This window comes from Lagopus muta, chromosome 6 (genome assembly GCF_023343835.1).
Source record: "Lagopus muta isolate bLagMut1 chromosome 6, bLagMut1 primary, whole genome shotgun sequence".
Lineage (NCBI taxonomy): Eukaryota > Metazoa > Chordata > Aves > Galliformes > Phasianidae > Lagopus > Lagopus muta.
This window is the reverse complement of record NC_064438.1, coordinates 42,014,247-42,032,734: the sequence shown is the minus strand read 5'-3', so window position 1 is coordinate 42,032,734 and position 18,488 is coordinate 42,014,247. Positions and strand designations below refer to the sequence as shown.

At 36.7% G+C, this 18,488-nt stretch overlaps 1 protein-coding gene across 8 annotated transcripts in view; it reads right to left on the bottom strand.

Annotated features, from left to right (window-relative positions):
- Window positions 1–380: 380 nt before the first annotated feature.
- The window catches only part of FLRT2 (fibronectin leucine rich transmembrane protein 2), a 59,323-nt gene continuing 41,215 nt past the window's right edge, over window positions 381–18,488 (bottom strand). For 5 of the 8 annotated variants that reach the window (XM_048948608.1, XM_048948615.1, XM_048948614.1 and 2 more), the window contains exon 2: window positions 381–4,424. In XM_048948608.1, the coding sequence (XP_048804565.1) occupies window positions 2,007–3,995 (1,989 nt within the window). In that variant the 5' untranslated portion in view covers window positions 3,996–4,424 and the 3' untranslated portion in view covers window positions 381–2,006. Of the gene's footprint in view, window positions 4,425–7,143; window positions 7,267–18,488 lie in introns of all 8 variants that reach the window. The other 3 variants (XM_048948613.1, XM_048948609.1, XM_048948611.1) reach the window with 2 other exon arrangements.

Sequence of the window (18,488 nt, the reverse complement as noted above, 5' to 3'; positions counted from 1 at the left end):
CTTTTATTTCTGATTCACTTATTTGTCCCTAGATAGTCACTGCAAAAAAAAAATTCTCTTTCGCTCCCTACTCCATAAAAAAAAAAAAAAAAAAAAAAAAAAAAAAAAATTGCTTCTCTTTCTTCTCCTTGTTGTGAATTTTTGCTTGTCCCCAAGCTCAGGAGAAAGTAAGTTACATTTAAAAGAAAAAGAAGGAAAGGGAGAAGGGAGAAGGGAGAAGGGAGAAGGGAGAAGGGGGAAGGGGGAAGGGGGAAGGGGGAAGGGGGAAGGGGGAAGGGGGAAGGGGGAAGGGGGAAGGGAAGGGAAGGGAAGGGAAGGGAAGGGAAGGGAAGGGAAGGGAAGGGAAGGGAAGGGAAGGGAAGGGAAGGGAAGGGAAGGGAAGGGAAGGGAAGGGAAGGGAAGGGAAGGGAAGGGAAGGGAAGGGAAGGGAAGGGAAGGGAAGGGAAGGGAAGGGAAGAATTAAGTTCTACCACTGGGTTGGCAAAAAATCCAGAGTTCTTGGCAGTCATAGAGTCAGTGGATTCAGTTGGAGCTGTTGAAACACAGTCTAATTTTGAGAGCAGCATCATAATTTTCATACAAGCCTGATGCTTCACCTAATGCATGACTCAGAAGTGATTCCAAGTAAAGAATTTGAGGGAACTAAGGAACAAATTCCAAGCCCACCTGTTGATTTTCAAATACAGATCATTGTGGAAAAATTTAAAAGGTTAAGATAAAAGAAGGGTAATTTGGAGAAACAGTGTACTTGCGCTCTCAAAATTTTTCAATTAATATCCATCTCCGTTCACCTGAATGGAAAAAAAGCAACCCTGAATTTATTCACAATTTTCCCTGCTGTACGTATTTCAGTTCACAATAGGCCCAGAGGTCTTCAGTAATAAATAAATTTAAAAAAAATTAAAAAGATCTCTCACGATTATTTTTCTTTTGTTGATTGTTTTTACCTTTTCCTTACTTCATACTGACTGTAACTCAAACTGCTAAATCACACAGAGCTTGAACCATAAAAGTCAATGGCAACCTTTCCATTGACATTATGTTTTGAAACAAGTTTTCAGCAATTTCCACTTTTAGACTGTAAATTCTACATGAATACCACAGAGTTGGGAGCGCTTAGAATTTCCCTTGTTCAGGTTATACCTGAACATGCTGTCAACAAATATTGATCTATTAATGAGAGGTGTAATCTAATGACAACTACCTCTTACATACTGATAACCTCCCATCTCCCACTGAGAAGGGTTAAAGAATTTGTGAAGCTTCTTAACCGTAATGAAAGGCTGGAACCATTTCTAACATAAAAATGCATGGCATTGGGGGACATTTTCAGAATAGCTTTTGCAAATAGAAATCAAGGTCACTTCAAGTTTGACACTGAGTTCTGTCTACCTTTCCAAGTATGTTGGGGAAACCTAATTAAATAACAAGTAGCCTTTTTGGTAGCAGTCAGAACTCCAGCTTTGAGTTGGAGGTAGGAAGTACATAACTGAGAAAGGGGGACAGAAATATTTTAAATGGTTTGAAACGCAACAGCAACTGCTGGATTTGAGCCAAATGGGTTTTACCCATTTTATCTGAATTGCTTTTGGCTGTTCCTAGTAACCCTGTTTTAATATGCACTTATTTTCCTGTATTACAGGACACCTAGGAACTTACATCCCTCAGACAGCTTCGACAGCAAAGTGGTTAATGTTTGAAGAATGAATCATTCTTTCCTTTGCCATGACACTGGGTTCTTATTGTACAACCCTGTACAGTACTTAGCAATATTTTTTTAAGATTTAAAAAGCAAAGAGTTACAAAACCATTTGCAATTGACTTGAAATAGAAAAGATAGCACTTTTTAAATCCCATTATATAGTACACCGTATAAATTACAGAGTATTCAAATGCATAAATGCATCTGTTTAACATTTATCAAATGTAATTTTTTCATTGCTGTGAGGGTTACTTTCTCCAGAGTTTTTTCTCTTTATCCTTTACACCCCCATCTCCCCTTACTATCACGTATGACAGTGCTCCAGGTCTGAGACATTGCTATTGCAGTATCGTATGTTATTGGGGATGTGACAGTCTGTGTAGTTAATGCCCCCATTTGGGGTATAAATGGGCTGCAGTCTGAAATCTCCTTTAAGGAGCTGATCATTATTTAAGGACACAATCTGGAAGCTGGTTTCCGTCATTTCCAGGATGGAGTTGTCCTTCTTGGTTCCTGCCTCACAGTAGTCATCTTTCCGACGGCCTCGATTGTATTTCCACTTCTGGGAGGTGTAACGCCCCTTTTTGTGCATGTGCCAGCAAAAAATGCTGAGAAGGACCATGAGCACAAATATCACTGCACCCCCGATTAAACCTGCAAGCAGAAATGGGGAGCCCAGGTTCTGAGAAGTTGTCTGCTCATGGCTGGAGGGAATGTTGCCGCCACTGTTCGAAAAGGAAGCCTTTGTTGTGGCTTCTGAACAGACAGTGTCTTCTCCAGTTCGGTAATTATTATAAGCATCCAGAGGAACCAAGCAAATCCGATAGGTGGATTTGGGCTCCAGATTTACCAAGCTGAAGTCTTGTTTCTCACCACTAACTATTCGTTCCTGAACAATTCCTCCTACCAGACTATGGCCCATTTTAACCCATGTGAGTTTATATGCCATCACAGTAAAAACAGATATCCAGTTAACCAGGATGCAAGTATCATTCACAAAATGGATAGAGAGTTGAATTCGCTCAGATATAGGAGGTGTTACCCTTTCTCTGTCTTCCCTGTCAGGCACAGTGGGGAGTGTGACTATGATAGGAGTCAGAGGACTATACTTAGTACTTGGGGGAGGAACTGATGAGGAGGGAACTAATGTAGTTGGCTTAGCTGTAGCTGGAACTGGGGTGATGACAAGTGACATATCTGGGGTAGTGGTGGGGCATGACAGCATATTCATATTAAGCTCCCTGACTGCCATACCTCGGACCTGCTCTGGTCCCTGACACATAAAACCCCGTACATTGATGGAAGAGGGAATAAACTTGAGCCATTCAGTGACCCACTTAATACTGCAGTCACATAACCAGGGATTATTCCTTACAGTGAGTTGCCTCAAGTTGTGGAGATCATCAAATACACCCTTTACCAACATACGAAGCTGATTGTTGGAAATATCAAGACGTTCCAGTTTGTGAAGGTTTGAGAAGGCTGTAAGTGGTATATGGGTTATCTGGTTGTCTTGCAAGTAGAGCCTTAGCAAATGTGTACCTGGAAGATCAGAAGGAGGATGGGTCAGTGAATTACGCACTATAGAGAATTCCTTGAGCTTGGAGAGGTGGCCAAAGGTGCCTTCAGCTATGCCTTTATTAGTAAGCAGATTGCCATCCAGAATCAGACGTTCCAAACTTGTAAGATTCTGGAAGGCCAAGTCTGAAATGACAGCAATTCGATTTTCATCTACTCGAAGTTCTTGTAAGTCCACTGGAAGGCCTACTGGTACACTGCTTAAGTGATTCTTGGACAAGAACAGAAGCTTGAGGCTGATGGCTTCCCGGAATGCCCCATCCTCAACTCCAACAGTGGAGATGGAGTTGTCATCCAGGTGCAGTTCTTCCAGCTTCAAGAGCTGAGCAAGAGCAGCCCGAGAAATGGTCTGAATGTTGTTTTCCTGCAAGTGGAGAACCCTGACATTTTTGGGCAGGTTCATTGGGAACTCATCCAATTGGTTGCCATAAAGATAGACTGTGTGCACAGACTGGACATTGTGCAATTCTGCAGGAAATCCAGCATTATTTATTTGGTTATTATGGAGGTAGAGGACGGTTACACCCTCTGGTATCCCAAGAGGCACTGAGGTCAAGCTTCGCTCATTACAGTAGACAAAGTTTCGATCGCAGCGACACACTTTTGGACAGGCCAAAGTTTTGGAGACCTGCATGTAGAGCCCCAGGGAAAAGATAAGCCATGATTTCATGAGAACAGCCCAGTCTGAGGGCCACAATCTAGTCCAGGAACCCATTTCCAATTTAAAGAAATAAAGTATCAAAGTGTTAAAGAGAGCTAATAACAATAATAAAGGACAAGTAGCAAAATCTCAGATCATTAAAACTGGCTTCAGTTTATGTCCAGTGTTCAAGCAGAGGTAAAGTCCTTCAGGCTAAGTATAAAATAATCATTTTACAGTTGGCCCAGCTCCTACTTTTGATAAGAAAGCCACAGTCCTATTAGCCAGGGTTACAAATCTTGTTGCTTTCCTCCATGTGTGCCGAAAGAAACAATAGCTGTGTTCTTTTAGTTGAGCAACCAGTTAATTTAAAGCTACCAAAAGCTGTCTGTACAAGTTGCTTGGAGTGATATTATTTCCTTTCATTGAAGTCTGTTGATGTTATGCTCAGCTTTCTGAAGTCATCAAAGTCCTCATAACAGCTATCAGCTGGATCTGGCCTGCCTGTGAAATAAAAGAAGAAAAAAAATGAATACCATGAAATGTTTCATAGGGAAGATCAAGCACTTTGGAAGACTATTCTAAGGTTGTGCTTTTTATGGCCTTCTGTTAAAAAAAAAAAAAAAGAAAGAAAGAAAGAAAGAAAAAGAAAGGCATTAATAGCATTAATATTAAACATTAGCTTACTATTACTATTAAATGGTCTTGAAATAGATTTGGTACAAAATCACTGCAATGATTGAAAGACTTTCAGTGATTTCAGTGAAAGTTAGAACTATCACTTCTGCTTGCATATTGTATCTCCAGTCTTTGTCTTCTCACAGAATTCCAAATGCTAAAACTTAAAGATTTTACTTTTTCTTGTCTTACTCTTTTTTTATTTTACAGAACTCCAGTGAGCCCTATTCATTGACACTTGACAGACTAGACTCTAGACCATTCTACTTAAACATTCTCTACATTTTTTCATTTCCTATCAGAATCTGGAATGTTCTGCTTCCATTTCCATAATGCCCTTATGTATTTTCTCATACAGCTTTAATGTACATTACCAGATTATTGCACCTCACTACAGTAAATTAGTTATGTATGAGGGGAGTCTTCTGAAAAATATGGTAATCTACAAGTAGAAGATACTCTGCTGTAAGACATATATTTGTTAAAGCTATCATCTTGATATTGTTACCTATGTAAACTGCGCTGTCAACAGACTTCAGAATTAGCACTCCACTAAATGAAACTGGCTCACATCTGCTCAGTTATTGTTTTAGGATATCAGCTCAGAAAACAACAGTTTTCCTAAAGAGCACCTTTTTTGAAACCATAAAGGTTAGATACTTCCTTTAATTCTGCTACATAGCAGTTGGTGAATGGCTTAATAAATAATAAAAAAAGTGTTAGTTCTTGTGTAGATGAGTTTATATTTTCAGCTTTTAAGAATAGTTTTAACTTAAAGCTTCACAGAATGACTATTTGTCATTCATATCTCTTACTAAAAATTTCAACACTTTAAAGCATGAAAAGGAAGATACTGCATTTCACGCTATAGTAAAACATTCCTTGTCTTACTATATGTATAAATATATGTAACTATGTATAAAATTATGAAATGTAAGAGATTTATTTTATAACCCAAAATAGAGGATATAAATAAGTATTGTAGATCTCAGTGTCTTTCATTGCAATTACCTGAACAAAATAATTTCCCAGATTTTTTGATCAAACTCAAAGTTCATTTGCTGTGATTTAAGTTGAACAGAAATCATCTTTAAAATTTATTTTTCCTTTATTTAAACAGACTAAGCATCATCCATTTTTTTTCAGTAGTGCCAGAAATGTCATTCAGGAGTACACAAAAGCTTGTGTTTTTGTTACAGTTGTACAGTTTATAACATATCCCAAATACTACATGGGACTGTAAGTGCAAAAAATCTCTTTTGGAGTCAAAATCTTATAGCCATGCAATCTTGCATTGGTAGATTACTGTACTTATTTGGAATGTCATTAGATAACATTCTCATGTCTGGAACAGATGGAGATAAAAACTGAGGCCCTGAAAAGTCTTCTACTTCACCATTATGTCTATGTCTAGTAAATGTACCATAATGCAGACCTTTTCTTGAAATGGTAAGATTATCTACACCACTATTCAAAGATTTATCTCTCACAGGCATATTTTGGTGAATCACAGAATCACAGAATTGTAGGGGTTGGAAGGGACCTCCAGAGATCATCGAGTCCAACTCCCCTGCAAAAGCAGGTTCCCTACTGAAGAGAGTTTTCTTTTTTTTTTAGTGAAGAGTATTTTCTTTTCAATCACATAAGAACTTGTGATTCTGTAGCAGGATTGCATCCTAATATGAACCTAGGTGTGACAGTTTATCTGTCTCTAATCTGTCCTGTCTCTAATCTAGCTCTGATCTGTCCTGACATTGTCTTTCCAAAATAAGAATGTGCAGAAGAGCCTCCTCTGAGATGCGTGGGACTGCACAGAATAATAATGGTTCTCACTCCCTTTCCGTCATCAGAGACAATTTGCACCTCCCACAAAAATCAATACATTATATTTAGTTCTGTTTTGATCACAAATATGATTGTTGAATAAGCTTTTCTGACACTCAGCTATGATAGGAAGCCAAGTTGAGGGCATGCAGCCACAGTCAGCTGCAGCTCCTGATACACTGGGGATCTCCTGAGGTGAGAATATTGTATTAATATGTGTCTATACATTCACCTTACTCTAGGACTCTGCCTAAAGGGCCTCTCTGCTTGGTAAATGGGGCTTCTAAATAAAAGATTTCAGTAAAAATTTTAGTAAATTGGGTCAAATCATGCAGTGCTTCCCATCATATATTAAAAGAATTTTGACTGGATGGTCACTTAACAACAGCAGCACTTTGGAAGGTGACTTGGAATTCCCCTCCTTTTTATGGTTACAGTGATTTTGCTCTCAGAAATCTTTTAAAACTTTTCTGCTTCCCTTACACTACTGTTGCTGGTTGACTACACAACTGGTGTTGGGATTTGGACTAGATGACCTCTAGAGAGTCCCTTCCAACATTATGAATTCTATGATTCTATGATCTGTGTGACAGTCAGCTGAACATGACCAGCAGTGTGTCCAAATTGGCCAAGAAGGCCAATGGCACCCTAAAGCGTATCAGAAATAGTGTAGCAAGCAGGACCAGCAGGGTCAGGGAGGTAATCATCCCCCTGTACTCACCAGTACCTCAAGTAGTGTGTTCAGTTTTGGGTTCCTCACTATGAGAAATACGTTGATATTGATGGTAGGTGACTGGATTACATGATCTTAGTGGTCTTTTCCAACCTCAATGATTCTATAATTCTGTGAAAAGGAGTCCTTTTATTAATGCCAGTATCCCAAATTCCAACTAGCATACTGGTAACTACTAAGCTGAGACATTGAAACTCACAGTACAGAAAATACGTAGTCACTCAGGCAGCTACTGTTGATTGTATTAAGCAAGAGCACAAGGACAAATCTATTAAGATATTTATGACTTCAGAGTTGACTGCGGTGTAACAGAGGGAAGCAGTAAGGAAGAAAATACACAAGTGAATGTGCTTAAATAAATTATTTTGGAAAGACTTTCCCTCAGTATTCTTCTATAACTATTTAATAATAATTCATAGTGGTTGTAACAGTTGCAAGAGCAGAATATTTCAGCTGATCTCAAGAATCCAAATGCAAATTGAGTTATGTCCCTGAATTAGAATTTTCCATCCCAAAGATGTAAAAAAAAGATTTGAGCAACATTCTTGATTTGAAAATGAAATTCCTGGAAGGAAAAACATCTTAGGTAAATTCCAGAAGGCTGGAAAAGTTGTCTTTGGGTAATTATCAACACTGAGAGTAGGTAAAATAATTGTGCTTTCTCCCCATCTCTGTAATGTTGGCTTTCTGAAACAAAATCTATATCTTTAGTATTCTTAGAAGATCTTAATTTAGTCTGTCCATAAATGAATTGGTTATTTGCAGAGGCAGAATTAGGGAAGTAGATAAATTAAAGTCAGAAACTGTAAATTGTTAGTAGCTTGTTTAGTGTGAAGACAGCAAATTCTAAAAATCAAGGTGGGAAGAAAAGATAAGGGTAAAAGAATATATTGCAGTTAACATTTTATTTTTTTTTAAATCAACAAGCAGTAATAAGACATCTGCTCATTATTATCTTGATTTTTTTTTCCCATTTCTTTATCATGTACACTCAATGTCTATTATTTCCCACTGCATCCTCCTTGGAGCACAAGACACGTCTTCAAAGTTTCTAGGACATTTCCCGTCTTAGTGCAACCGGGATATTAAATCCTGTTAGGATTTAAGGAAGGAAGTATAGAAGTTGAGTGAGGCATACTGAAATAGATTAGAGCATACATACTCATTTTAGGTGGCCATGCCTGAAAATTTGGCTTAATGGCTTGAGTACCTGACATCAATGAAAATGTTCCTTTTTACATCTTAGAAGTTTTTGAGGAATGTTTTTATCTCACTGTCTTCTCAAACCAGCTTTATTTTAATTTTCTCTTGGCATAATTAATATCTACCTTTGAGTGTTGGATAAAAATTTCAAATTTGATTTTTTCAAGACTGAAACTGAACTGCTGCTTTCACATACTTTGATTAAAGTTATAAAAAGGCTGAAACATCTGGCTGGAAGTTGTAATGGTGAAGGTTTTTTAAGTCTCCCCTTTACTGCTGAGGAGCATCCAGATAATTTCAAGCTTCAGTCATACTGCTTTGCATAGGCTATGCAATTTAGCTTCCATAAATATTTGTGTTTCAATAATTAAAATATATTACTGAAAATGCTACCAAGTTACAAACTCGTAATATGTAGGAATAAAACCTAACATCTCACTAGCAGGTATTTTATAGATGTCTTTCCTGTGTTGCTCACCAGCATTACTTCAATGGCTGGGTCTAAAGTGTCCAAAAAATCTTCCAAATGGCCAAAAGGCAACCTTCACCAGTTTTCATGCTGCAGACCTCCAAGCATGCAGTAGTCAAACCTCTGTGGCTGCCTCAGAACCTTCTGAGGTTCAGGGAGGAGTAAACAAGTAAACAGGAATCAAGGAGAAAGAATAGCTTGTGGAATACAATCTGCACATATATATACTTACAGTCCTGTGTTACAAGCACAGGAGTCTTGCTGTGTTCCTGAAATGAGGTAGCCTGCATGTCGTACAGAAAGGCTATTAATTTTTTAGAAGGAGTAAAAAAATAACAGTGTTAACTACTCCATCCTTCAAGGAATCCTAAAAATAAAAGCAGTTCCTGGGGACCTGGATATATTTTTTTTATAATCTAACCACATAGGATTGTTTTTCCTAGCAGCTTATCCATTTATGAATGCTATAAACTGAAAGAAAGAAAGAAAGAAAGAAAGAAAGAAAGAAAGAAAGAAAGAAAGAAAGAAAGAAAGAAAGAAAGAAAGAAAGAAAGAAAGAAAGAAAGAAAGAAAGAAAGAAAGAAAGAAAGAAAGAAAGAAGAAAGAAAGGAAAAAAAAAAAAAAAAAAAGCTTAACTTGAATGTCAAAAATTAACATAAATTAAAAACAAAGCAAAACCAAAACCAGATAGTCTATCCTTTTCACTACTGCCAGACTGTGAATACTATTCAACACAAAACCATTTGGCATAATTTTTTTTGCTTTTCTACAGACCAATATCAAAATCAAATCATAATTTTACTCTGCTTAATTACCTTACACAGTAAGTGCAAGGCTATTATGTCTGGAATCAAATGACACCCAGAAAACAAATATAATTCCATTTCTCAGGAACCGAGCACTTAAGAAAGATGTTCTGTATTTCTATCACTTGATAACAAAGATAATTGCATAATAATACCTAATAAATCTCTTTTTTTTAAATATAAGTAGAGTTCACATCTATATATGAATGAACATTATACGTTTTTACTGAGTAGGAGCCAGAAGTGCAGGTTTACTGTGTATGATTCTGTATGAGTTACTTGGTTTTGAAAATCCTTAATATCAAAATATAATCTTTCCATCATAAGCACAGAGAAAATGGCATTATTTCTTGAGAAACTAAAGTGCTTTTATGGGAAACCTTTTTGCATGCTTGCTGCTGTGGCTGCTTCATATTTAAAAGTGTGCATAATACGAGAAAAAGAGGTAAGGAGGAAGAAAAAGAGGTGAAGGTCAAGACAAGAAATCCTCCCTGGTGCTCTCTTCTTAAGTGAATATTGATATCAGGATAGTGTCAGTAGCCAGTACTGGAAAGAAAAAAGTGTCTCTGCACACAGTTAAAAACACAATTAAGTCTACATGGACAGATTTTGGCAGAGGAAGTCATTATTACCTTTGCAGTACTGTCATAAGAATGATTCAGCAAATATACTCAATGAGCTCTTCCCTTGTATTCTTCTTTGCATTGATCAGGGCATTTCTGTTTTTGCCTCCCATTTTGCTCTTACAGCTACTTTCAGAATCTCAGATCAAGCAGCCTTCTGGAGGCAAGTGAAGTGAATTTGGATCTGACTAAGCAGAGACAGAAGAAAGTTTAGAAAGTGGTTCATATTGCAGCAATGGCGGTAAAGACCTTTCTCTCTCGCTCCTCTAAGTCTCTCTTTCCAGCAATATTTCTGCAAATTATTAAGCAGATGAATTTTCCAGAAAGATGCAGGCTTCAAGAAGTTATTATTTGAAAGGCATGACATTATGAGCAACAAAAGCCTTGCATTTACAAATGTGAGTCAAATAATGATTCTTGCCAATCAGCAGGAATCTGACAGACCCCAATTCCTGTTCTCCAAGAAGAAAAGCTAAGGCAGTAGAATATTCTCTCTTCATTCATTTATTCATTCATTTTAAAATAAATAAATAAATAAGAAACTTTTTTTCCCACTGACTTTGTCCATTCCCACCTCCAAGTAATACAACTTCACTAATAGAAGTCTGACTAGATTATTAGATTGACAGCCTCTCTGCTGCATGACTGATAATCATTTGATCTTTATAGAACTCATAAAATTATTATTTATGTGTTCTATTAGTGCACATTTTTCCACGTAAGAATTTTATTTCCTTTATAGTTCAGGCTTGTTCTTTGCCTGAAAGTACTACAGAGTGCATTTGTTGCACAGAAATGAGGAGGTCAAATTACAGAGCAAGCTACTGGACCACCTGGAGTTGTCACTGTATACCTGGAAGGAAAACTGAAGTAGCTACAAGAAAAATAATCCAAAGGTTTCAAGTCAAGGCTGCCCTTCATCCTATCAGACACTTTGCTTTGCCAAATATCTGACTCAATTTAGTGGACTTGTCCATAAGTGGATACTGAAGTGCATAAGTTCAGACATGGAGATTGCTGCCTGCCTAGACTAATGTATTTTTGTTCCTATTTTTAATTCACTAGTTATTTATTTGTGAGAGAAGAACATTATTCACAAAATTTGGTGTTCTGTAACTTCATCAAGACTGTACTGCCTGTGACAATTAATTAAATAATAGCTACTACAGACTCTGAGCCCTGAAACATCTGCATTTCCATTCAGAAAGAAAAAATTCATCTCTGCTCATGTTAACAGATGCCCTATAGATCAACACAATCTTTTTCATAGTCAATGAAATCAGAGTATACTACTATATTTGGAAATAATAATAAAAAAAATTATTTCAATTTCAGAAATTAAATGTTATCGAACATCTAATAGCGAATATCAAAGAAAGTACACTTCTTATTGCAAGAGGACACTTTGGTGCTATTCACTCAAATTTATCTTTCAGTTTGTTGTACCACCTAGTCTAATCTGAATGTCTGTCTGTATGGATTAATCTTACACAGACTTTTGCTATTAAATGTTTCAGCTTCTGGCAGAACCAGAAAGGGAGTTCTAGAAATGGAAAACTGCCTCTTGAGTTCTGAATTCTAATGTAAGAATCATCAGAAACAGTTATTTCAGCCAGTTGTAGCTACCAGAGGAAAAGTTAATGAAGACTCAAATGAAATATCAAAACAAAAATCTTTGCCATCACAGGCATGTAGGACTTCATCATAAAACATAAGGGAGAAAGAAATGTGCAGAACTAGAAATGTGCAGAACTCCAGCTTTTTAACTAACATAAGATTTTGAGTTTTTTAGGACATGAAGGTTGCCCAAAAGTCACTGATAACCTAAGCATATGCTTAAGAGGAAATATCTGTGCATTCATTATAAAATAGCTGCTTGTTGAAAATTTAATACCAATGGTAACTATCACGATATTTCAACTCTAGTGGGCAAAGAGGAACATATGATTACCTCCAGGACTCACATTAAATGGAATTTTGCACATACTAGCAAAGTGCTATTGATGTCTTTATTAACCTTCCCCCAAGGTCTAGTCTAATTTTTCACCAGTGTAATGCTGCTCTGTTCAACACTTGACAAACCTGTTAAAAAGTGAGTGAGAACCACTGATTTACTACGATGGAGAATTAATTCCTTAGTCTTCATCTCCAAAGACCTGATCTCATATCTTTGGTGAAATAGTTTTGATGAATCTCATCTAGTACTTCATAAACTCAGTAACGTATTATGTGATGATATAAAGCTGAATTGAGAATGTTGAATATGGCAGATGAAAAGAATCTTACATGAGGAACTATCTGGAACATTTCAACAAAATGCATTTTCATTAAAATATATGATTTCACTGAAACCCAGCATGTTTCATGGAGATTTGTCAGTTTTGATTACATTTTCAATAAGAAATGTGTCTGAGGTCCAGTGCTTTCTGATCACTTGTGACCAGAGTGAGAGAGGGGAAGAAAAAAAATGTGAGAAAGAGTAGAAATTTGACCTTTATACAAAAAGGTAAGCTTTGACAAAAATTCATTTCAAGAAAGCATTCATAAAGTACATTTAAAACCATGAAAGCTGTGGAATTATCTGCCTCTGGACAGCTTTACTTGGCATGGTCAAGGGAAAAGAAAGAAATTGCTTGTTTGCTTTCTTGATCCTTTTCCAGAGGACTTACAGCTTCCTGTGAGAAAAACATTTTTTTAACATATGTTAAAAAAATAACAACAACAACAGCAAAACCTCTAATAATAGTAAACTAATTTTAAATAATTCCTCTTTTTGTAACACAAACATTCTGTACTATGTTTAGCATAATGCATTTTGTAGTAACAAAAAATGAAGGCAACCTGCTGTTTCTGTGCAAGCAAATTGGTCTCTACCTATAAATTATTCTACACTGTGAAGCAAGAAGTTTGCTTTTATCTAAAGATATGTGGTCAGCCTGGCAAAACATTTTTGGGTAATTTGAAAAAGCTGCTTTTAGTGACCTAAGTTACTAAACATTGCTTCTGTGCAGATAACATCTTGACACATTTTAGATGCCTTGCACAGTGCAACATCAGTGATGAGATTTTGTGTGCTGTTACATTATCTTGTGGGTACTATTCATTTAATCTTAGTGAGAAAGTGAGCATAGGCTGCCATGTCTTATGATCTGCCCCCAGCCCCCTATGTGCCTTATATAAATAAAGATGTAAGTGTTATATGTACATACTTCCAACAAAATCAGGAGATTTCTCCTTCCCTTTCCCATTGCTTTGCATGCTACTTGCATTCACAATACTAAGAAGTAGTCCATAAGCACTGCTAAGGAGCTATTAAAAATAATAAAGTTGCTTGCATGCTAATTGCCTCTAAATACTGAAGAGAACCTGTCATGTGTACGGTGTAGCCATTTAACCACTGAATGTACCCCTGAACAAAAGACTGTCCCCAGCTGGAGAGCAGATCTTGCTCACAGGACACAGCCCATGTAATACGCAAACAGCAGGTTATTAAACAAAATATTAAACCACTGCCATCAGATAGTTAGTTAATAGGAAAAGGAAAAAATATTAAAACAATGGATAAAGAATGTGCAATTAAGCTTCTGAAATATCTGTTCAGCTAAATAGCTGAAATATTCATCAACTATACAGTGTCTTAGCATCGACAGTGCCTGACAAGGGACTGGGGATCTGGGATTGTTATCTTCTTTCAGCAATCCAATTTTCTACATGCTACGGTGAAACAAAAACAATATTCTCACTATTCCAAGAATGTCTCTAGAGCACTTCATATAAGAAACACACTGTGATTTTACATATAATCAGAATTAAAAATAAATATTAAAATTCAGCAATACAAATCAGTACAGTTATATCAGTAGCCATTTTCTACCACTATAAAAATAACCAGCATGCAGTGGCATTTTCTTAAAATCCACTGTTTACCTAGGCACTGGTAAAAGTTATGATTTACATTAGAGTACAGAGAGAAAGAAAGACAGAAGCATTAGAACAAAAGAGTTTACCAAGGATTCAGTCCACTTAAAAATTATCTTTTCCTTTTCCTTTTTTTTTTTTTTTTTTTTTTGTCATTTAGTTTTTTTTCTTTCATTCAGATTTCTGTTAACTCTTTATGATGCTCCCTGTTTTCAGTGAGAGGGCCCTATTTTCCATTTCAATATTGATGGCCAAGCATATATTCTAAGAAGGTAAACATATGAGGCATAGAAGGACAAAGAAAATATAATAGGTGATTGAATAAAATAATTCAGTGCATTGAGGCTGTTAATACAAATCTTGATTCTAACAGAGAGCAAATATCTTTTGGCACTTTTTTCTGGTTTGGTTCTCCTTTGGTGAAAGCATATAACACTACATTTCTGAGACAGTCATTAAGTTTTCCCATTTAACATGAAAGTTAGTTGAGAAAGAGAGGCTGAAATGAACTGTACAGAATCAAACACAGGGCAGCTTGAGTTTTATGTAAAAATATAAATAAGTGCAAACTCAAAACAATAAATAGACATTTCTCACCCAATGATTCCAAGTCCTTGAATTAAAACCAGGAGATCATGAGAGGTCTTAAGGGATAACAAAATATCAAATAAAGTTAATGTCAGGCAGCAACAGCATTGCTCCTGCAGGACAAAGAACAGATTACATATTTAAAAACTGGTTGCAGCAGTTTACATCATCCAAGGAAATATTAACTGCCCTTAATTTCTCACAGCAGTTCAGTTCCTTTGGAAAAAAAGGCAGAAATGATGTTTAGATCTGCAGATGTGAATAAAGTCATTTCTCAATCCTCCTCCTGCTATACTCCTTGAAGGAGCAGAGATGCACAATCACAAAGCAGAGCTGTGTAGACATCTTATTTCCAGAAGCTGGAAATGTGCTCTTCCAGCCGGTTATTTTCTGCCTCACTATGATGACTGCAGAACAAAATATTCGGTGTGAATAGTTTTACATGCTATACATCATCACAAGTCCTTTAACCATGCAGAGAGGAAACAGGATAAAGACATCTACCAGTAAGCAACTAATTTTCTCCAGAATGTACTGAATAATCAGAAAGATCTGCCATTTGTATGTGTTTATGAAGAAGCAGCTCATCATAAAATAAACCCTGCTATGCTGTGCTAATTTTTCTGTCATTTTATTTTCTTAATAGATGCTCTAAGAACTTTTTATACATGTTTTTTTGATGTTTTTAAACATGAAAAGTTCTCCTGGTCTTATGTTACTTAGGAAGTTCAAAGACTTCATGTTGAAGGAATCCTGAGAGTTAGAAGAAAGCACTGAAAGCCATTCAGCTTTGTTTTTTCACTTCTCCCCTTTGCCTCTCAGGTCTGTATGTAGTTGGATCAGTGAGACAAAAACTTTCAATAGGCTTTAAAAATGACACCTACCAGCAGAAGAGCAGATAGAAGAGTCCTCTTAATGCTCCTCAGTGGGTGATCTTTAGCTTTGTGCAGCCAACAAAGAGACTTGTGCACTACTTAAACTCTCTTAATAGCTTTTAAGTGGGTCCAAAGAGGTACAGAGGCCTGCAGCTGGCCTTCAGCCCAAAAGCAAATTCCATATGACATATGCCAAAGCACTTCAGGCAAACAGTCTTCTTATCAGTGTCTCCTTATGCTACTACTGTTCAACATAGCCATTATTGCAAGGTATCACAGAAATATTATTGTCAGTATTTTGTGCTTACACAAAACTAGACATCTCAAATGAGTCCAGGAAGGGACTCAAGGAAAAACCAGAAGGACAAAGTGGGGAGAAAAAAAAAAAGGAGAGATAGACTTTTAAGGTATTCCATATGCTGCAAAATATGCCTGTTCAAAAATGCAATTATTGTTGTCTTCTGTCTGCAGAGCACTCTATCTATTCAGGTCACTGCATGAATCAAATAAGAAGACGCTCTTATGTTTGCTGTAGATTTCTAGGTACTTTCAATGGACCTCATATGAAGATATGCTGAGAGATTTGGGAGTTTGCTGATTTTTTTTCTTGGACAAAATTGAGATTGGAAAACTGAGATAGGAATCTCCTAATACATGGGAAATTTAGGACCCTTACCTATTTCTACACGAAAATTTTATGTACTGAAGGCATAATTTTGCCAATTTTGCCTTGTTTTGATAATGAGGAATACATTTATTGAAGCCCACTGATGAAAGGTATAAAACCAGCACTAGTTCTAAATCTGATACCTGGTATTTTCAGCACTTTTACTTCTGACATTCTGTTATGACATTCTATTGACCTCTACACAAACCTTTTGCATAAGGAGCTATAAAATAAGGGAAGTGAAAAGCAAATCAGCTGTGATGGCCAAGGAATAATTGTACTGCTCAGACACACAACAGCAGACATCAGGCTCTCATTTCTTTTCATATTGCGTATATACTTGCAGAAGGATAACTGTGAAGCAGAAGACGAATCAAAACAAAATAAAACAAAATAAACATAATAAACATAATAAGCATAATAATAATAATAACAATCATATAAACTAGGGTCTTATAAGCAGTCTGGAATAAGGATTCAGAGAACTGGAATGGCCACAGATATTGCTTTGATTACCCAAATCTCTCTATTCCACCTCTATCTTTGGGCTACTTCATCTGTGTGTTGTTATGCAGGAGGTACAGCCTAGCTATTGTGCACACACACACAGCCTACTTCAGATTAGATTTGATTGAAATTTATCAGGCACCTCACTCCAGACTCACCTAGACCTCTCTGACCCATTATAGTAAATAGCTATCTTTAATTCAAATAGTGGTTTAAAAATAATGAAACACAAAAACATGAAAGTTACAACTATTCCAGTGGATAACAGACTTGCTGATTCTTAGGAGTCAGCCCAGAGCAGTGAAGTTTGTTTACTGTATAAAATTATTTTAGAAATCCTTTCCCTGCTAGCTCAATCAAAATGAACTGCATTTCCTAATACCATATATCCTGAGAGATAGCGCCACTATCCAAAGAGAGGCTTAAACTAACCCACCCTGGCAGCAATTATCTTCAAGACTTTTGAGCCTCTTGGGAGATACTGCCCTTCTCTGTTCCAGTGAAGCAGAAAACCATCTTGTATCCAAACGGAAAAAAAAGTGTTTCCATGTTCACTGCAAATATTTTAAGTATTACTCTTCTTCCCTCCAAAAAGAATGTATTTTACTCAAATCTTCTGTGTAAAGCTTATAAAAAAGGGAAAGACTTGCCAAAGCAATGGTGTTCATTATTTTTACTAATCACCAAATAACTTTGAAGCACAGATAAGGACTGACTAATCATTCAGTGTTTAAATACATTTATTGTGGCTATTCTTGTCACTTTCTGAATTCAATTCCCACAGATTGCTGAGCCACGCTGTGACGAAATTTTAAGATGACTTGCATAGGCACCTTTTGCAAATTAGCTGTAAATTCATTGGCACCAGTCTTAAGCTGAGAAGCATCTAACTCACACTACCCAACAGCAAGCAATGAATTAGGAAAATTCCTGTATGAAAACAATATTTTCAATGCCAAGAGTCACAGATAGCCATTTAAAATGGAGAAACCAAAGTACTTCCTTCCACAACACATGGCAAACTTAAATTAGGCCTGTCATAACAGACCTATGCGGCAGGTTGAAATATGAATTCATTAATTTCATGGACATCATGTTTTTAACCAGGTTCTCTTAAAAAAAAACAGCAAAAACCAGCTCCAACAATTTCTTGTCAGTTCTAGAGACAAAGTATTGAGTTGGCTAGACCACTAGTTTCTCTCAGTTATGAATTTCTTGTTACAGTTAGGAATTCCTTGTTTTAGTGAGTCACATTTTATAGTCCGTACTGGAAGGTGAGAGGAAAGGTACAAGGAAAATGATGTTCTTTACCACCTTTGTGGTAAAGAAGTGGGATCTAATGCATCCTCATAAAGTTTGAGGATAACACCAAGCTGATAAGTACAGCTGATACCATAGAAAGAAGAGATGCCATCCAGAGTGACCTGGACATGCTCAGAAAGTAGGCACATGAGAACTTACCAAGGTTCAACAAGGCCAAGTATAAAGTGCTTCATTTGGGTTGGGGCAATCCCAGATATTTGCACAGACAGGAGAAGAACTCCTTGAGAAAAGCCTTTCAGAGAAAGATTTGTGGATACTGGTGGATAAAAAGATAGGCATGAGTCAGCAGAATGCACTTGCAGCCCAGAAGGCCATCTGTATCCTGGGTTGCATCAGGAGGGGATGGCCAGTAGG